This window comes from Neoarius graeffei, chromosome 8 (genome assembly GCF_027579695.1).
Source record: "Neoarius graeffei isolate fNeoGra1 chromosome 8, fNeoGra1.pri, whole genome shotgun sequence".
Lineage (NCBI taxonomy): Eukaryota > Metazoa > Chordata > Actinopteri > Siluriformes > Ariidae > Neoarius > Neoarius graeffei.
Window position 1 is genome coordinate 21617646 of NC_083576.1, and position 17418 is coordinate 21635063.

Genomic DNA, 17418 nt, shown 5'->3' on the forward strand with positions numbered 1-17418 from the left:
CAAGAAACAGTGATAAGTGGGGGAAAAGTATCCCCTTCTTATTCTCACAAGTCACTTTTAAATCAATGTTAGAATTTATGGGTCAGTTGGTACAATGTTTATATAATTTTATTACTGTACAGTATTTGGATAACTATTGAGGAACTTAAATAATTAGTACAGGTAAGAGGAAAATTATTGTTGTCAAAATCAGTTCGAACAAATACTACTTAGTACAAAGTGCATTCTGATTTGTAAAAAGGAAAAAAAATGACTCACTGATGTGACAGATGAAATAGTGGAGCTCATTGCATTTTATGTCAGTGAACATTCCATTATCAAGAACAGCACAGTTTTCACCTCCATCAAGATTATCAGGCTGTCCAGAAAGCCATAGGAGGTTCGATGTGTTTGTCCCATCTGACCACTTCCATGTGTCCCTGTATGCGCCGATCCAACTTTTTCCGAGACCATATGCTATTTTCTGCATTTCGCTGTTTTCTGTTGTACTGGTTATAAGAGCCAAATCTGTATGAAACTCTCGGCAGTAAGCCTGAGCTGCATGCCAGCTTAATCGAGAATCGACACCGATATATCTGGCAGCATTTGTGCTATCAGCTGTGAAATAACAATAACTATGATTAGTATAGTAGAAATATCCTCTCAGAAATAAGGCATTTACTTGTTGTCTGGAGTAAATCAGACAAAACAAAAGGTACAAAACAAAAAAAAGCTTGCATGTTTTGTACCTTTATGTGCATGTACTGTACCGGAAACTTACTTTTAGATCAGTGGTCATTAAGGTCCAGTTACCGTATGTGTGTTATATTATTTTTAAATGTTTCTCTGTAAAATATACATAGTAAAGGTGCAAAACATGTTTCCTTGATCATAGCACCACCACAGCAAGGTAAAATACAGTTACAACTCAAAGTTTGTGTGCGTGTGCATGTGCGTGTGCGTTTGTTGGGGAGCGGGTATTGGCACCCATAAACAATAAAAATAAATGCAAACATATTTTCAAATTGATAACTTTTTTTTTTCAAATTGCTCTCACGCTCCAAGAAATATACTTTGACCATGAGGTTGCACACTCATACACTCAAAGAAATGAAACATGCATGTTGCTGGAGTTAAATAACTAGTTCATGTTAAATTTATTAAATATTGTCGTGTTTAACGATTAAATCAAGTGAGTTTTGTTTTAATAACCTAACAGTATTTGTTTTTATGATTATTAGACCTTATTGAGTTGGATTTATGTAATACAGCTGATTAAACTGCATTAAGGTTGTCCCAATGCGCTCCCCGTACTTTCTTGCACACGCTCAGTAAGGCAGACGGGGGAGCAACGGCCATTTTTGTAGAATTCCAGCGCATGGTTCGGCTTGATGCAGATCAGTGTGAAGACATAATGGTTTTCTTGGTTATATGCACTTAAAGATGCCCGTGCACTTTACAACAAAGGCGAAGGCTTTTTTTTTCTTTAAAGTAACTTGAATCACCTTTATTTTTTTGACATTGTAATCTGCCAAATGTTTAGTTTTTCAAATTGAAAGATGCACTTGGGCAAACAAATAAAACTGAGTTAAATAGTTATTTTGTGTTGTGTATGGTACTTTAAGTAGATATTGTTGGAACAAATGCAGACAGTACAGAACGCAGAAGTGTAAATTAAACACAAGTTTATTAAATAAATCCAACATAACGCTGTTCACCAAATGCAATGTGACGTTGTTAATTAAATCCAACATAACTCTGTTCACAAAATGCAGCATGATGTTGTTAATTAAATCCAACATAACTTTGTCAGCTAAATCCAACATGGCTTTATTTAATACCGTCCATGCAACTTTGTGTAGTAAATCTAACATAACTCTGTTGAATAAACTCAACATAACTGTATTCAATACATCTAAATTAACACAGTTTCGTGGGACCGGTTGCCATAACTCGGTTAAGTAAATCCAATGTTTTATTTTTTTGAGTAACCACTTTTAAACAGACTATCTATGTTAATCCTGCACAAGTCCAGTAATATATATATATAAAATAGACATAATCAGTTGAAATACAATTAAACATAATAAATGCCATAAAATGCTCATTTCAAATGACTGGGACAGTTGTAACCCATCAGACCCCAACTGCTAGACCAAACAAACTGTTTGGAAGGATAGTACATTGAAGCCTTTCCTGAGAGCATCACACACAATGCAGTGCCTAAACTTTACCAAGAATCACTGAAACCACATGTCATGATCCGCCCCGGACTTCCACTCCGGAGATTTACTATCTCCCAGTTCAGCACAATCCGGATCCAGGACGGGACTTCCATCTTGCTGGCATTCACTTCCTGGTCTGCTCTGCTGTGTATAAATAGGCTGTTCTCAGAAGGGGACTTTGCCAGAACATCTTGTCTGTTTCTCACGGTGTCTCTGTGCCATTTTGTGCTTCCTGGATTTTTGCTCTCCCTTTTGCCTAGTCTTAGCCACAGTTTTTTTGCACTCACGTTTTGTCAGTTTTTCATGTTTTTGCACTACATTTTTTGTCTCCAATTTTTGTCAGAACTATTTTTCATGTTTTTTCATATTAGCACTTTGTCTTTGTCTACCTCGTTGTTGTCTGGATTATTTTTGCCATTTTTGTTCATTGACTCTTTTTGGACTTTAATTAAATCTTTTTTTATTCATTGGATTTTCTGGTTTGTGTTCTGCTGTTGGATCCTAACTCGCCACATCTCACCACCCCTAACAGTATGTTCTGGCCAACGTGGATCCAGTGGAACTTAACCATCTGAGAATGGCTATGCAGCAGCAAGGAGCCCGCCTCGGGACCCACCAACAGGAACTCTGGCAGATCACTCAAAACCTGGCCAACCTGTCCGACTCACTCAACCTCCTAGCCACACAACTCCAGCACTCCTAAGCCGTGCCGACCCCTGCCCAGCCATCTCTTTCTTCACCTTCCGCCACCGCCACTCTCCACGAACTAAGACTCCCTTCGCCTCAGCCCTACAGTGGAGAACCAGGTACCTGCAGATCTTTTTTGTCAAAGTGTTCACTGATCTTGGAGCTTCAACCTCTGGCTTTCCCCACAGAACGTTCCCCGGGTAGCCTATACAATCACGCTCCTCACCAGCAAGGCCAGGGAATGGGGGATGGCAGTCTGGGATGCCAATGCACCCTGTTCGAGCTTCAAGGAATTCTCTGAGGAAATGAGGCAAACATTCAACTGTTCTCTGTCCAGCCGGGAAGCGGCAAGAGAGCTCATGGAGCTGCGGCAGGGGTCCCGATCTACCTCGGATTATGCCATCGAGTTCTGGATGTTGGCAGCGTCATGCGGTTTGAACGAGAGTGCCCTGGTTGATGCATTCCTACATTGCTTATCCGATGCCATCAAGGATGAACTCGTCTCGCGGGAACTGCTGTCGGACCTCTCTAGCCTGATGGACCTTGCCAATCATATTGACGTGTGGGTCCAACAACAGAGGAGCGAGAGGAGCCGCTGCAACTTCAACACCTCTCCACCACCTGCCTCGTCCATTGAACCCATGCAGGTAGATCGGGTACGGGTGTCAGCAGAGGAATAACTCCACCGATGGAGCATGGGGGCTTGTTTCTACTGTGGTCAGCAGGGACACATCTGCTGAGGCTGCCCGCTAAAAGGATGAGCCCACCAGTGAATCAAGGGGCCCTGGTGGGCAATGCTCGGAACCAGTCCCCTGCTGACTGACAGTTGCTCCCCATTATCATCACTCTTAACAATCGGCATCACCATCTTCAGGTGCTCATTGACTCAGGGGCAGACAGGAACCTGATCTGCTCCACCACCGCCAAGGATCTCGGAATCCCGTTACTCACCCTTGAGGTCCCGCTCACCATCCTGACACTCAATGGCACTGGCTTGACCACCATCACTCACCTCACCAATCACTCTGAAACTATACAACTTCACGTCATGAACAACCCTCACATTCCCATTATTCTTGGATTACCCTGGTTGATACAGCACAACCCCCACTTAAACTGGACTGACCACACCATCTTAGACTGGAGTCCTTCCTGCCTGGCCTCCTGCCTGAACTCTGCTCTGCCTCCCACCAAACCACCTCAGCCAGTGAGTTTCCTGACCTTTCTCTTGTGCCTCTGGAGTATCTGGACCTCAAGCCTGTCTTCAGTATGACCTGAGCAGTGTCCCTTCCCCCTCATAGGCCCTATGACTGCAGTATCAACCTCCTGCCAGGGATGGTGTCACCCAAGGGACGTCTCTACTCTCTTCCCCCACCGAGAGACAAGCCATGGAGAAATACATCACTGAGTCTCTGGCAGGTGGGATCATCTGCCCTTCCTCCTCCCCAGCAGGGGCAGGATTCTTCTTCGTGGAGAAGAAAGACAAGTCGCTCTGCCCCTGCATTGACTATCGAGGTCTCAATGCCATCACAGTCAAGAACCGCTACCCACTACTGCTCATGACTACAGCCTTCGAACTACTCCAGGGAGCTAAGGTGTTCACTAAACTGGACTTGCACAACGCCTATCACCTAGTTAGGATCAGGGAAGGGGATGAGTGGAAGACGGCCTTCAACACCACCACAGGCCACTATGAGTACCTTATAGTCCCTTTCGGCCTAACTAACACGCCCGTGGTATTCCAGGCATTGGTTATTGATGTCTTGAGGGACTTTCTTAACACCTTTGTCTTTGTTTACCTGGATGATATCTTGATTTTTTTTCTCACTCCCTGGAGGAACGTCGGGGTCACATCCGGCAGGTTCTTCAACGCCTGCTGGAGAATAAGCTGTTCGTTAAGGCAGAGAAGATCAAGTTCCACCAAGGCTCTGTCTTATTCCTGGGGTTCATCGTTTCACCAGCCAAGATCCAGATGGACCCCCTCAGGCTTGAGGCAGTCGCTGACTGGCCCACCCCTTCTTTGAGACGAGAGCTCCAGCGCTTCCTGGGGTTTGCCAACTTTTACAGGCACTTCATCCGCAACTTCAGCATGGTGGCCGGACCTCTCTCAGCCCTGACCTCGACCAAGACCAAGTTCAAGTGGGGGGAGGAAGCAGAGAAAGCCTTTTCCAGTCTCAAGCACAGGTTTACCACAGCACCCATTCTCACCATACCCAGTTCTACCAAGCAGTTTATTGTCGAGGTCAACGCCTCCGAGTCAGGGGTTGGAGCCATCCTATCCCAGAGGGCCAACGACAACAAGGTCCACCCTTGCTCCTTCTCCCACTGGCTATCCCCAGCCAAACGAAACTACGACATCGGCGACTGAGAACTACTGGCCGTGAAACTAGCCTTGGAGGAATGGAGGCACTGGCTCAAGGGGTTTGACCTCCTGTTCCTACTCTGGACTGACCATAAAAACCTGGAGTACCTCAAGTCTGCCAAACGGCTCGACTCTCGTCGAGCCTGTTGGTCTCTTTTCTTCTCCCGATTCAACTTCACGCTCTCCTACCACCCAGGCTCCAAGAACGGCAAACCTGACTCCCTGTCCAGGATGTTCTCTTCCCACCAAGAGGAGTCCAAGCCACCAGCGACTATCCTTCCTCCACGCTGTCTGGTGGGAGGCGCTATTCTAGAAGTTGAGATGCTCGTGCAGAAGGCCCTGGAGCAGGACCCCGGTGAAGGTAACTCCAACAATATTCCTTGTAACCATCTGTTTGTTCTCTGTCATGTGCAAACTCAGGTGCTGCAGTGGGGTCACGGTTCCAAGCTGGCCTGTCATCTGGGAGCTGCCCGAACCCTGGCTCTCATCCAGCAGCATTTTTGGTGGCCATCCATCAAGGAGGACATCCAGGAGTTCGTGGCAGCCTGCGACACATGCTCCTGGAACAAGACAGCCAATCAACCCCCTGCTGGCTTACTAAGACCCCTTCCTACTCTGCATCGACCTTGGTCTCACATCGCCCTGGACTTCATCACAGGACTCCCCAACTCAGGTGGCAATACATGCATCCTCACTGTCATTGACTGCTTTTCTAAGACTGTCCATTTCATTCCTCTGCCCAAGCTCCCCTCAGCCAAAGAGACCACAGAGCTACTCATCCACCACGTTTTCTGCCTACATAGTCTGCCTACTGACATAGTTTCTGACCGGGGTCCTCAGTTCACGGCACAGTTCTGGAGAGCCTTCTGCAAACTCATTGGGGCCACCTGTAGTCTCTCCTCAGGCTTCCACCCACAGACCAATGGCCAGGCAGAACGGGCTAACCAGGCTTCGGAGGTTGGCATGGCATCCAGGGATGCCAGTTCTTGGAGCAAGTACCTACCTTGGATTGAATACGCACATAACACTCTCCCTTCCTCTGCCACAGGTCTCTCTCCATTCCAGTGCTCACTAGGGTACCAATCACCACTGTTCCCCAGCCAGGAGGAGGTCACCGTACCATCAGCCCAGGCCTTTATACACCACTGCAGGAGAACGTGGGCATTGGCCCGGAGAAGACTCATTTGCTCCGCACTCGCATCCAAGAAGCAGGCCGACAAACGTCACTCCAAGGCACCCACCTACTGAGTGGGTCAACGAGTTATGCTCTCCACACGCCACCTGCCATTTAGGGCCACCTCTCACAAGCTGGCACCCAGGTTCCTTGGATGCTTCCTCATCAAGAAGGTAATCAACCCATGTTCTGTTAGACTGGCATTACCACTCACCATGTGACGTGTTCACCCTACCTTTCATGTATCACAGCTTAAACCTCTGGTTTCCAGTCCTTTGATCCACTCCGGAGATTTACTATCTCCCAGTTCAGCACAATCCGGATCAGGGACGGGACTTCTATCTTGCCGGCATTCACTTCCTGGTCTGCTCTGCTGTGTATAAATAGGCCATTCTCAGAAGGGGACTTTGCCAGAATGTCTTGTTTGTTTCTCACATTGTCTCTGTGCCATTTTTAAAAAAGTTGACACAGTTAAAGCATTTACCAATTTCTAATGTTGCCATTCCTTCTCACAACACTTATGTTTAGGGATGTTTAGGGACTAAGAACAACATTTGCTTGTGGGGACAGGTCAGTACTGAAGGCAGGCCAGTCCAGCACCCATACCCTCTTCTTCCATAGTATTTCATTTGGAATGTGGTTTTGTATTGCATTGTGTTGTTGAAATATGCATGGATGTCGCTGGAAAAGATGTCACCTTGAAGGCAGCATATGTTGCTCCAAAATCTGAATGTAGTTTTCCTCATTAAGGTTGCCATCACAGAAGTCTAAGTTACCTTTGCCAAGGGCACTGACACAGCCCCATACCATGACAGACCCTGGCGTTTGGACTTGTTGCTGGTAACAGTCTGGATGGTCCTTTTTGTCTTTGGTCTGGGTCACATGGAATCTATTTCTTACAAAAAAGACCTGAAATACTGATTTGTCTGACCACAATACATATTTCCAATGAGCCCTGCAAAGTCGATGGTGCTTCTGGACACTTTTAAAATAAGACTTCCTTTTTGCACAATATAGTTTAACTGGCATTATTTGTGGATGTAACTCCATATTGTTGTAGTGCTTGACAAAGGTTCGTCAAAGTAATTCAGAGCCCATGTTGTTATAGCAGCTATCGATGAATGACAGTTCTTGATGCAGTGCCTTCTGAGGGATCAGAAATCACGGGTGTTCAGCTTAGTCTTGTGTCCTTGCCTTTTATGCACCAGAATTCTTCTAAATTCCTTGAATTGTTTAATGATATTATGCACTGTAGAAGGTGAAATATCCAACTCTCTTTGTATTGTTCTTTGAGGAGCATTGGTTCACACACATGTATTGGCAAACTGGAGATCCTCGGTCCATCTTTGCTTCTCAAAGACTCGGCATTTCCTGGATACTGATTTTGTACCAAATCAAGATTACAGTAACCTGCTCTCATGAGCTGTTTTAAATCACATCATTATTCAATTGTTTTACCTCATTACTTGCCATAATTTGCCCCATCCATCCCTACTTTTTTTTTTTGGAATGTGTTACAGGCCTGAAATACAGGATTGGCTGTGTATTAATTAACAAATGACATGAAATATCTTGGTTTCATACTGGTTGCAATGAAAATACAAATCACTGTAAATTTAGAAATCATTGCTTCTATTTGCATTTTACATACCATCCCAACTATTTTCTGATTTGGGGTTGCTTATTTGAGCTTCAATATTTGTTTACTTTTATATATGTATTTTATATATTATTACATCTTTATAGCACCTGATGGACCATGCTGTTAGAGAAAAATAATACACACTTGGGTGGAATGATAGCATTACCACCTTATTTTCTTAAAAGAGTTTGGTCAGAAACATGTTATTTCTCTTATAACACAGTGATAAGCCAGTTATTACAGTGATGTTTACATTGTTAGTATTTGGTGCTGTTGCCTTTTAGTTGCTTAACTTCAAGATTTAAATTCTTGGAGAAGACTTTGACAAGGGTTTGTAGTCATTTAGCACAAGTCTTTTAGCACAAATCTAAACTTTAAATTTAAAACTCGCAGTGCTAGGACAATGTTAAAAATGTTCAGTATTTTCTATTTGTGGAGTAAAGCTATGGAACAGTTTGAATGTGGAGCTCATGAAATGTACAACTATAAACCAGTTCAAAAAAAGGTATAAGGAACAGACCTTTATGAGGTATAGGGAGGAGGAATTACAATAACATTCTATTGATAATACGTGTGTATATATGTGGCTATGGGTACGTACGGATATATATATTATATAAAATGTATGTATATATATGTGTGTGTGTGTGTGTGTATATATATATATATATATATATATATATATATATATATATATATATATATATATACACACAATTGTGTGTGTATATATCACGGGCGATTGGTCTAAGACAACGAGGGAGGCTCAGCCTCCTCTAAAAATGACGAACATCGTGTAGGATGAATTGCGCTAGGCTTATGTTATAGCCGACCTTATAACATTGCTATTTCAGATCCAGAATCATAGAAATATATGTGCTTGTGGCAGCGGGGGCGTGGTCAAGCGCCGGTCTGTGACAGGAGGGCGGAGTCAGGGAAGGTAAGTGGCAGAATCACTACACCTGACTGCAATTAACCTGTTTGCATGTGTCTTCCAAGTGACCGCGCCCTATTTAGGGAGGGAGAGTGAGAGCAGAGGAGCTCTCCCGAATCAGACACCTGATGTGTGTGTGCGCGTGTCTGGCTATATGTTTCTGAGAGACCACTGAAAAGTGTGTAAAATAAAAACTATTGTGAACCTGATCTCTGTCCTGCCGTCCTCTGTGCTCCACCCACTAACACTGAACTGCTACAGTGGTGCCGAAACCCGGGAGTGGAGCACCAACGCCGAACCACCCCATGGAGTCTTCCCCGTTCGCCGACCTGGTCCACGCCCTCGCCACGGCCCAGCAAAGCCAGCACCAGGCGCTAGTCATGCTCCGTAAGGAGCAGGAGCAGTGCTTCGAAGCCCTGGTGTTGGCCCAGCAAGAGGACCGACAGGCGTTCCGGCACCTCCTCGCGTTGGCGGTGACAACCGACATTTCCACCGCTGGCCCGTCCTCCCTCACCCTGACAAAGATGGGCCCGCAGGATGACCCCGAGGCTTTCATCACGCTCTTTGAGCAAGTTGCGGAGACCTCGGGGTGGCCGATGGATCAGCGCGCGGCGTGCCTCCTCCCTCTGCTAATGGGAGAGGCACAGCTGGCCCCACTACAGCTCCCTGCCGACCGCCGGCTGGCCTACGCGGACCTTCGCCGGGCCATCATCCAGCGTGTGGGGCGCACCCCCGAACAGCAGCGCCAGCGCTTCCGCGCTCTGTGCTTGGAGGAAGTCGGCCAGCCGTTCGCGTTTGGCCAGCAACTCCAGGACGCCTGCTGGCGGTGGCTGAGGGCCAACAACCGCGACGCCGAGGAGATCGTCGATCAGGTGGTGCTGGAGCAGTTCATCGCGCGCTTGCCGACAGGAACCGCGGAGTGGGTCCAGTGCCACCGCCCGGTGTCGCTGGATCAGGCCATTGAGCTGGCGGAGGACCATTTGGCGGCTGTTCCGGTGGCAGGACAGCAGACCGCCTCTTCTCTTCTCTCCTCTTCTCTCTCTCTCCCCCTCCTCCTGTGTCCCGTCCTTGCCCCATTCCCCCACCGCGGAGGCAGGGGCCGGCACCACCCCAGCCGGCCCGCCGCACCCGCGGTGCCCTCCCGTTTCTCCCTTCTGTGTCTGTCTCTCCCCCCCTCAGGTGAGTGAGCCCCAGAACACCGGTGCAGAGAGGAAGCCCGGGCCGGTTTGCTGGCGCTGTGGGGAACTGGGCCACCTCCAACAGCAGTGCACAGCAAGGGAGGTGGGCGCGGTGGTTCGGAGTTCGGATCCCCGATGCGCCAGAAGCCGCCCTCGATCGGGCCGGAGCGTATCGCATACCGGTGAGTATCCAAGGGGATACATATCAGGCGTTGGTGGATTCTGGTTGTAATCAGACCTCAATTCACCAAAGCCTGGTGCAACACGAGGCATTGGGGGGTGCACAGGGGGTGAAGGTGTTGTGTGTGCATGGGGACGTTTACAGCTACCCTTTGGTGTCAGTCCACATTTTTTTCCGAAGGGAAAAATTTATAGTGAAAGCGGTGGTTAATCCTCGCCTTACCCACTCTTTAATTTTGGGGACTGATTGGCCAGGATTTCGGGGTTTAATGACACGCTTAGTAGAGAGTGGGTCCTGCCATTTAACAGGGGGAGGTCCTGGTGTCGCTTTGGTGGGAGCAGCTGTCACAGAGCCATCTACGTCATCTCCGCATCAGAGTGAGGAGCCGCTGGCCCCTCCTCTCTCTATTGGGGAATCCCTCGCAGATTTCCCATTAGAGCAGTCGCGAGATGAGACTCTGCGACATGCGTTTGACCAAGTGAGAGTAATCGATGGTCAAATGCTCCAGCCGAACGCCACCCTGTCCTTCCCCTACTTTGCGATTATGAAGGATAGGTTATACCGAGTGACGCAGGACACTCAAACTAAAGAGCGAGTCACGCAGCTTTTAATTCCAAAGAGCCGCCGGGAATTGGTATTCCAGGTGGCTCACTTTAATCCCATGGCTGGACACCTAGGGCAGGATAAGACACTAGCCCGAATAATGGCCCGATTCTATTGGCCGGGGATTCACGGCGATGTCCGTAGGTGGTGTACGGCGTGCCGCGAATGCCAGTTAGTGAATCCAGCAGCCATTCCAAAAGCGGCTTTGCGCGCTATTCCATTAATCGAGACCCCGTTTGAAAGAGTTGGAATGGATCTCGTCGGGCCATTAGATCGGTCAGCACGAGGGTACCGCTTTATTTTAGTTCTGGTGGACTATGCAACGCGATACCTGGAAGCAGTGCCTCTGTGCAATATCTCAGCATGCAGTATTGCGGAGGCGCTCTTCCGCGTTATCTCCCGAGTTGGAATCCCGAAAGAGATTCTGACTGATCAAGGCACCACGTTTATGTCACGGACACTGCGTGAACTGTATGGGTTATTGGGGATTAAGCCGATCCACACCAGCGTGTATCACCCACAAACGGACGGTTTAGTGGAACGGTTCAATCGCACCCTCAAGAATATAACTAAAAAATTCGTAAGTGAGGACACACGTAATTGGGATAAGTGGCTCGAGCCCTTGCTGTTTTCAGTGCGAGAGGTCCCCCAAGCCTCCACGGGGTTCTCCCCGTTCGAATTATTTTATGTGCGTAAGCCGCGCGGCATTCTAGACGTGCTGCGGGAAAATTGGGAGGAGGGACCTTCACAAAGCAAAAATGAAATTCAATACGTTATGGACCTGCGCGCAAAACTCCACACCCTCACCCACCTAACCCAGGAGAATTTGCGGCAGGCCCAAGAATGGCAAGCCCGCCTGTACAACAAGGGTACGCACCTTAGAGAGTTCGCACCGGGAGATAAAGTACTCATACTGTTGCCCACATCGAGCTCCAAATTGGTCACCAAGTGGCAAGGGCCCTTTGAGGTCACACGGCGAGTCGGGGACGTCGACTACGAGGTGAGGCGAATGGACAGGGGTGGGGCGCTACAGATTTACCACCTCAACCTGCTTAAACTCTGGAATGAGGAGGTCCCCGTGGCGTTGGTGTCGGTGGTTCCAGAGAAGGCGGAGCTGGGGCTGGAGGTTCAAAAAAGGACATTGGCGTCAGGTATCCCTCCGGTCCCCTGTGGAGACCACCTCTCCCCGACCCAACTTGTGGAGGTCGCTCAGTTGCAGACCGAGTTTTCGGATGTATTCTCGCCCCTGCCCGGCCGCACTAACCTCATAGAGCACCACATAGAGACGCCCCCGGGGGTGGTAGTGCATAGCCACCCTTATAGGCTACCCGAACACAAAAAAAAGGTGGTTTGGGAAGAACTCGAGGCCATGCTCGAAATGGCCATTGTTGAGGAGTCCCACAGTGACTGGAGCAGCCCAGTGGGCTTGGTACCCAAGGCCGACGGGTCGGTCCGGTTCTGTGTGGACTATATAAAAGTCAACATGGTGTCTAAATTTGACGTGTACCCAATGCCTCGTATTGATGAGTTGCTCGATCGACTCAGCACTGCTCGCTTTTATTTGACGCTGGATTTGACGAAGGGATATTGGCAGATCCCCTTGACTCCACTATCCCGAGAAAAAACAGCCTTTTCCACACCGTTTGGTTTACACCAATTCGTCACACTTTCGTTTGGGCTGTTTGGGGCGCCCGCTACATTTCAGCGACTGATGGACAGGGTCCTCCGCCACCACGCCACCTATGCGGCCGCTTATCTCGACGACATTATCGTCAATAGCAATGACTGGCCGAGGCACCTCGAACATCTAAGGGCCGTCCTTAGGTCGCTGAGGCGAGCGGGTCTCACAGCCAACCAACCCCAAGAAGTGTGTGATTGGGCAGGTGGAAGTACGGTATCTGGGCTTCCACTTGGGCAACGGGCAGGTGCTGTTAGGACTAGGACTGTTTTGGCCTCTAGAGGCCGCTGTTATTTCCTTTTTGTGTCATGTTTATTTTGGCCTCTAGAGGCCACCACTGTTCCTGTGTTTTGTGTTTGTGTTAATTGCCTGTTTAGTCCTGATTATCTTCACCTGTGTTCAATTTAGTTTGTGTATTTATACCCCCTGAGTTCAGTCCTCTTGTCACGGAGTCTTTGTGCTGTTATGTTTATCTCCAGTTTCCTCTGTACTGTGTTCTTTGTTTTGCACTTTGCTTTGCTTTTGGATTTAGTAGTGACTGTGTTTTTGGATCTTCTGAGCTTTTGCATTTTTGCCTTTTCCTTTTTGGACTTTGAACTTTTGGATATTTTATTTTTCCCTTTGTCTTCCCAGTGTTGGATTATACTCTTTGGTTTTTTTTGTTTTTTGTTTTGCCCTGGATTGTATATAGTGTATATAGTGTAAATAAACCTTTTTGATACTTTTTCTACTTCCGCCTCATGCCTCTGCATTTGAGTCATCCCCCTGGTGGCCTAGTGGGGGTTTGCTGGATTATCACACCAACGAACCAGGTTCGAATCCCAGCAAAACCCTAACAGAAAGACTCCGTCTTGACCGACTCAGCAGAGGCTGCTTCAACTGTCTATCCGGCCAACCTTCAGGGAATTACGGCAGCTTTGACACGCTTCGGAGCGACCATGGACGCTCATGGACGTATGCTCACCAGCCAACGTGAGGCCCTTGCTCACCACGAGGAACTGCTTCAGCAAATCGGGAAAACACTGGCACAGCTGACATCTCTGCCTCCATCTCCTGATCCAGCTCCTGCTCCTGTGCCTCCTGCCATGCTGCCTTCTTCACCTCACGAACCCAGCCTTCCTGCACCACAGAGGTACGACGGCAAGCACAGTGAGTGCCGAGAGTTCCTTGCCCAGTGTCAACTCACCTTTGAGCTTCAGCCTACCACCTACACTACGGATCGCCGCAAGATTGCCTTTGTGATCACCTTATTAGCTGGTAAGGCGCGAGCCTGGGCTACTGCTATCTGGCAAAGACAGGGACCTGAGTGCCTTGATTTCCAGCTGTTTTCTGAAGAGATGCTTCGGGTCTTCGATCAGGCGGACATCAGTACCGACGCAGCCCGAAAGCTCATGTCCATCCGGCAAGGATGAAGCGTCGCAGATTACGCTATCTCGTTCCGAACGCTCGCAGCAGTAAGTGGATGGAACGAGACTGCCCTGGTGTCAGCCTTCCACCATGGTCTGTCTGACCCCACCAAGGACGGTCTGGCCTCTATTGGATGCCCAAGTGACCTCGAAACCCTCATCTCACATGTTATTCGTCTGGACAACAGGATGAGAGAACGCCACCAAGCCTTGAGCCCCCCCAGCCTCCCTACCTCTACCTGGAAACCGTCTACCTCCTTCAGTGACTGTCCAGAACCCATGCAAGTGGGTTGTACTCGCCTCTCCACATCTGAGAGGGAGCGCAGAAGGAGGGACAAGTGCTGCATCTACTGTGGCAAGCCTGGTCACTTCCGAGCATCATGTCCCAAACTCTTGGGAAAAGGACTGCCCCATCCAGCCGAGGGAGGGTTGTGACGGGGCCTACCCTCTCTCCCGGACTCCCTGGCCAAGGAATCTACATCCCGGTCTCCATCTCCTTGGGCGAGTCTGTCCACTCTTGTCAAGCTTTGTTAGACTCAGGGGCGGCTGGGAACTTTATGGACATTCACTTCGCCCAAAGCATCAATATTCCGACTGCACCTCTTGAAGTCCCACTGTCTGTGTCTGCCCTCGATGGCCAAGCGTTAGGTGATGGAAGAGTCACCCAAGTTACTTCTCCAGTCTTCCTCCAGTCTCAAGGTCACAAGGAAGAAATATCCCTGCACCTGATTCCTTCACCTGAGTTCCCAGTTATTCTAGGCCTTCCTTGGCTTATTCGCCACAACCCTCACATAGACTGGGTAACAAGCCAGGTTGTGGAATGGAGCCCTGCATGCCATGCCTCTTGTCTGCTCTCTAGCTCTCCTGTGTCTCCTGCCGAGCCCCCTGATCTCACTGAGTTATCTCAAGTTCCCACAGAGTACTGGGATCTCAAGGAGGTATTCAGCAAGAGCAGGGCTGCCGTTCTTCCTCCGCACCGGGCCTACGACTGTGCCATCGACTTGCTCCCTGGGACTACCCCTCCTCATGGCAGACTGTTTTCCCTCTCTCAGCCAGAACGCAAGGCCATGGAGGAATACCTCAAAGACGCCCTGGTCTCTGGGTTCATTCGACCCTCCACCTCACCTGCTGGTGTCGGCTTCTTCTTTGTCGGCAAGAAGGATGGGGGGCTCCGACCATGTATTGACTACAGGGGCCTGAACAAGATCACTATGCGCAACCGATATCCCCTTCCGCTGATGTCCACTGCTTTCGACCTGCTCCAAGGCGCCACCGTCTTCACCAAGTTGGACCTACGGAACGCATACCACCTCATCCGTATCCGACAGGGAGACGAGTGGAAGACTGCCTTTAACGCCCCGTCTGGGCACTACGAATACCAGGTGATGCCCTTCGGACTCACCAACGCACCAGCTGTTTTTCAGGCCCTAATCAATGACGTCTTAAGGGACATGATTAACCTGTACGTTTTTGTCTACCTCGACGACATCCTTATCTTTTCCAAGACCGTGCAGGAGCACCGCCACCATGTCCGCCAGGTTCTCCAGAGGCTGCTACAGAACAATCTGTTCGCCAAGGCCCAGAAATGCGAATTTCATGTTCCTGAGGTCTCCTTTCTGGGATTTATTGTACGGACAGGCCAACTCCAAATGGACCCTGCCAAGACCCTGGCCATCCGGGACTGGCCTACTCCCAAGTCCGTTAAGGAGGTTCAGCGGTTCTTAGGATTCGCTAACTTCTACCGCAAGTTCATCAGGAACTTCAGTTCTGTAGCAGCAGCCATGTCAGACCTCACCAAAGGGACAGGTGGATCTTATGGCTGGTCTCCTCAGGCGGAAAAGGCATTCAAAGACCTCAAGGACCGCTTCTGCACGGCACCCATTCTGGTCCTCCCGGACACCTCCCAACCATTCATCGTGGAGGTGGACGCCTCGGACAGTGGTGTCGGCGCAGTGCTCTCTCAACGTTCAGAAGGAAAGCTGCACCCCTGCGCTTACTTCTCCCACCGCCTGAGTCCTGCGGAGTCCCGGTATGATGTGGGGGATCGAGAACTGCTAGCGGTCAAACTGGCCCTTGCGGAGTGGAGGCACTGGCTGGAGGGAGCGCAACATCCATTCCTGGTTTGGACTGACCACAAGAACCTGGAGTGCCTCCAGCAAGCCAAGAGACTGAACCCTCGACAGGCTAGGTGGGCCCTGTTTTTCAGTCGGTTTGACTTCACCCTCTCGTACCGCCCCGGCTCCAAGAACACCAAACCTGACGCACTGTCCAGGCTGTTCTCTGCCACTAACAGGGAGAATGAAGTCGGGCCTATTATCCCTGTGTCCCGGATTGTGGCCCCTGTCCGCTGGGGTATTGAGGAGGCTGTCCGACGAGCCCAACGCCAGGACCCTGGTCCTGGTACGGGGCCACCGGGTCTCTTGTACGTCCCACATCAAGCCCAGGCCAAGGTTCTCCAGTGGGGTCACTCTTCCCCTCTCACCACCCACCCGGGAGCTCGGAGGACCCTGGACTTCCTGAAAAGATGCTTCTGGTGGCCTAACATGGAGAAGGAAGTAAGGTCATTTGTCCTGTCCTGTGAGGTTTGCACCAGAACCAAGAACCCATGACAGCGTCCCCAGGGTCTCCTGCATCCTCTGACCATTCCCCGGCGTCCCTGGTCCCATGTGGCAGTCGACTTCATCACGGGTCTCCCTGAGTCACAAGGTAACATGGTCATTTTGGTCATAGTTGACAGATTCTCCAAGGCCTGCCGCTTCATACCACTGTGCAAACTCCCCTCTGCTCTTGAAACAGCGAAACTTATGTTTAATCATGTCTTCCGAGTCTTTGGTCTTCCACAGGATATCGTCTCAGACCGAGGGCCCCAGTTCTCCTCCCGAGTGTGGCACGGGTTCTGCAAGGTCATTGGAGCCACTGCCAGCCTCTCCTCTGGGTTTCACCCACAGTCCAATGGTCAGACGGAGAGGCTCAACCAGGACCTGGAAACCACCCTGCGAGGCCTGGCTATGGATAACCTGACATCGTGGAGCACCTGGCTGCCATGGGCGGAGTACGCCCACAACACCCTGCAGTCATCGGCCACCAAGCTGTCGCCATTCCAGTGCCAATTCGGGTTCCAGCCACCTCTGTTCCCGGACCAGGAGGAGGACGCGGGAGTGCCCTCAGTCATCCAATATGTGAGACGGTGTCACAAGACCTGGAGCAAGGTCAGGAAGACCCTCATACAGACCTCCAGAACCAACCAGACTCAGGCCAACCGCCATAGAAGACCTGCCCACGCTTTCCGCCCTGGGCAGCGGGTTTGGCTGTCCACTAAGGACCTTCCGCTGCGGGTGGAGAACCGCAAGCTTGCTCCTCGCTACATTG

At 49.6% G+C, this 17418-nt stretch overlaps 1 protein-coding gene across 1 annotated transcript in view; it reads right to left on the bottom strand.

The window, feature by feature from the left end:
• Positions 1–353: 353 nt before the first annotated feature.
• Positions 354–17418, bottom strand: part of LOC132889864 (lithostathine-1-beta-like) — a 59470-nt gene continuing 42405 nt past the window's right edge. The window contains exons 4-5 of the mRNA XM_060926690.1: positions 451–597; positions 354–358 (exon numbers count right to left, since the gene is read on the bottom strand). Of these exons, the coding sequence (XP_060782673.1) occupies positions 354–358; positions 451–597 (152 nt within the window). The remainder of the gene's footprint in view (positions 359–450; positions 598–17418) is intronic.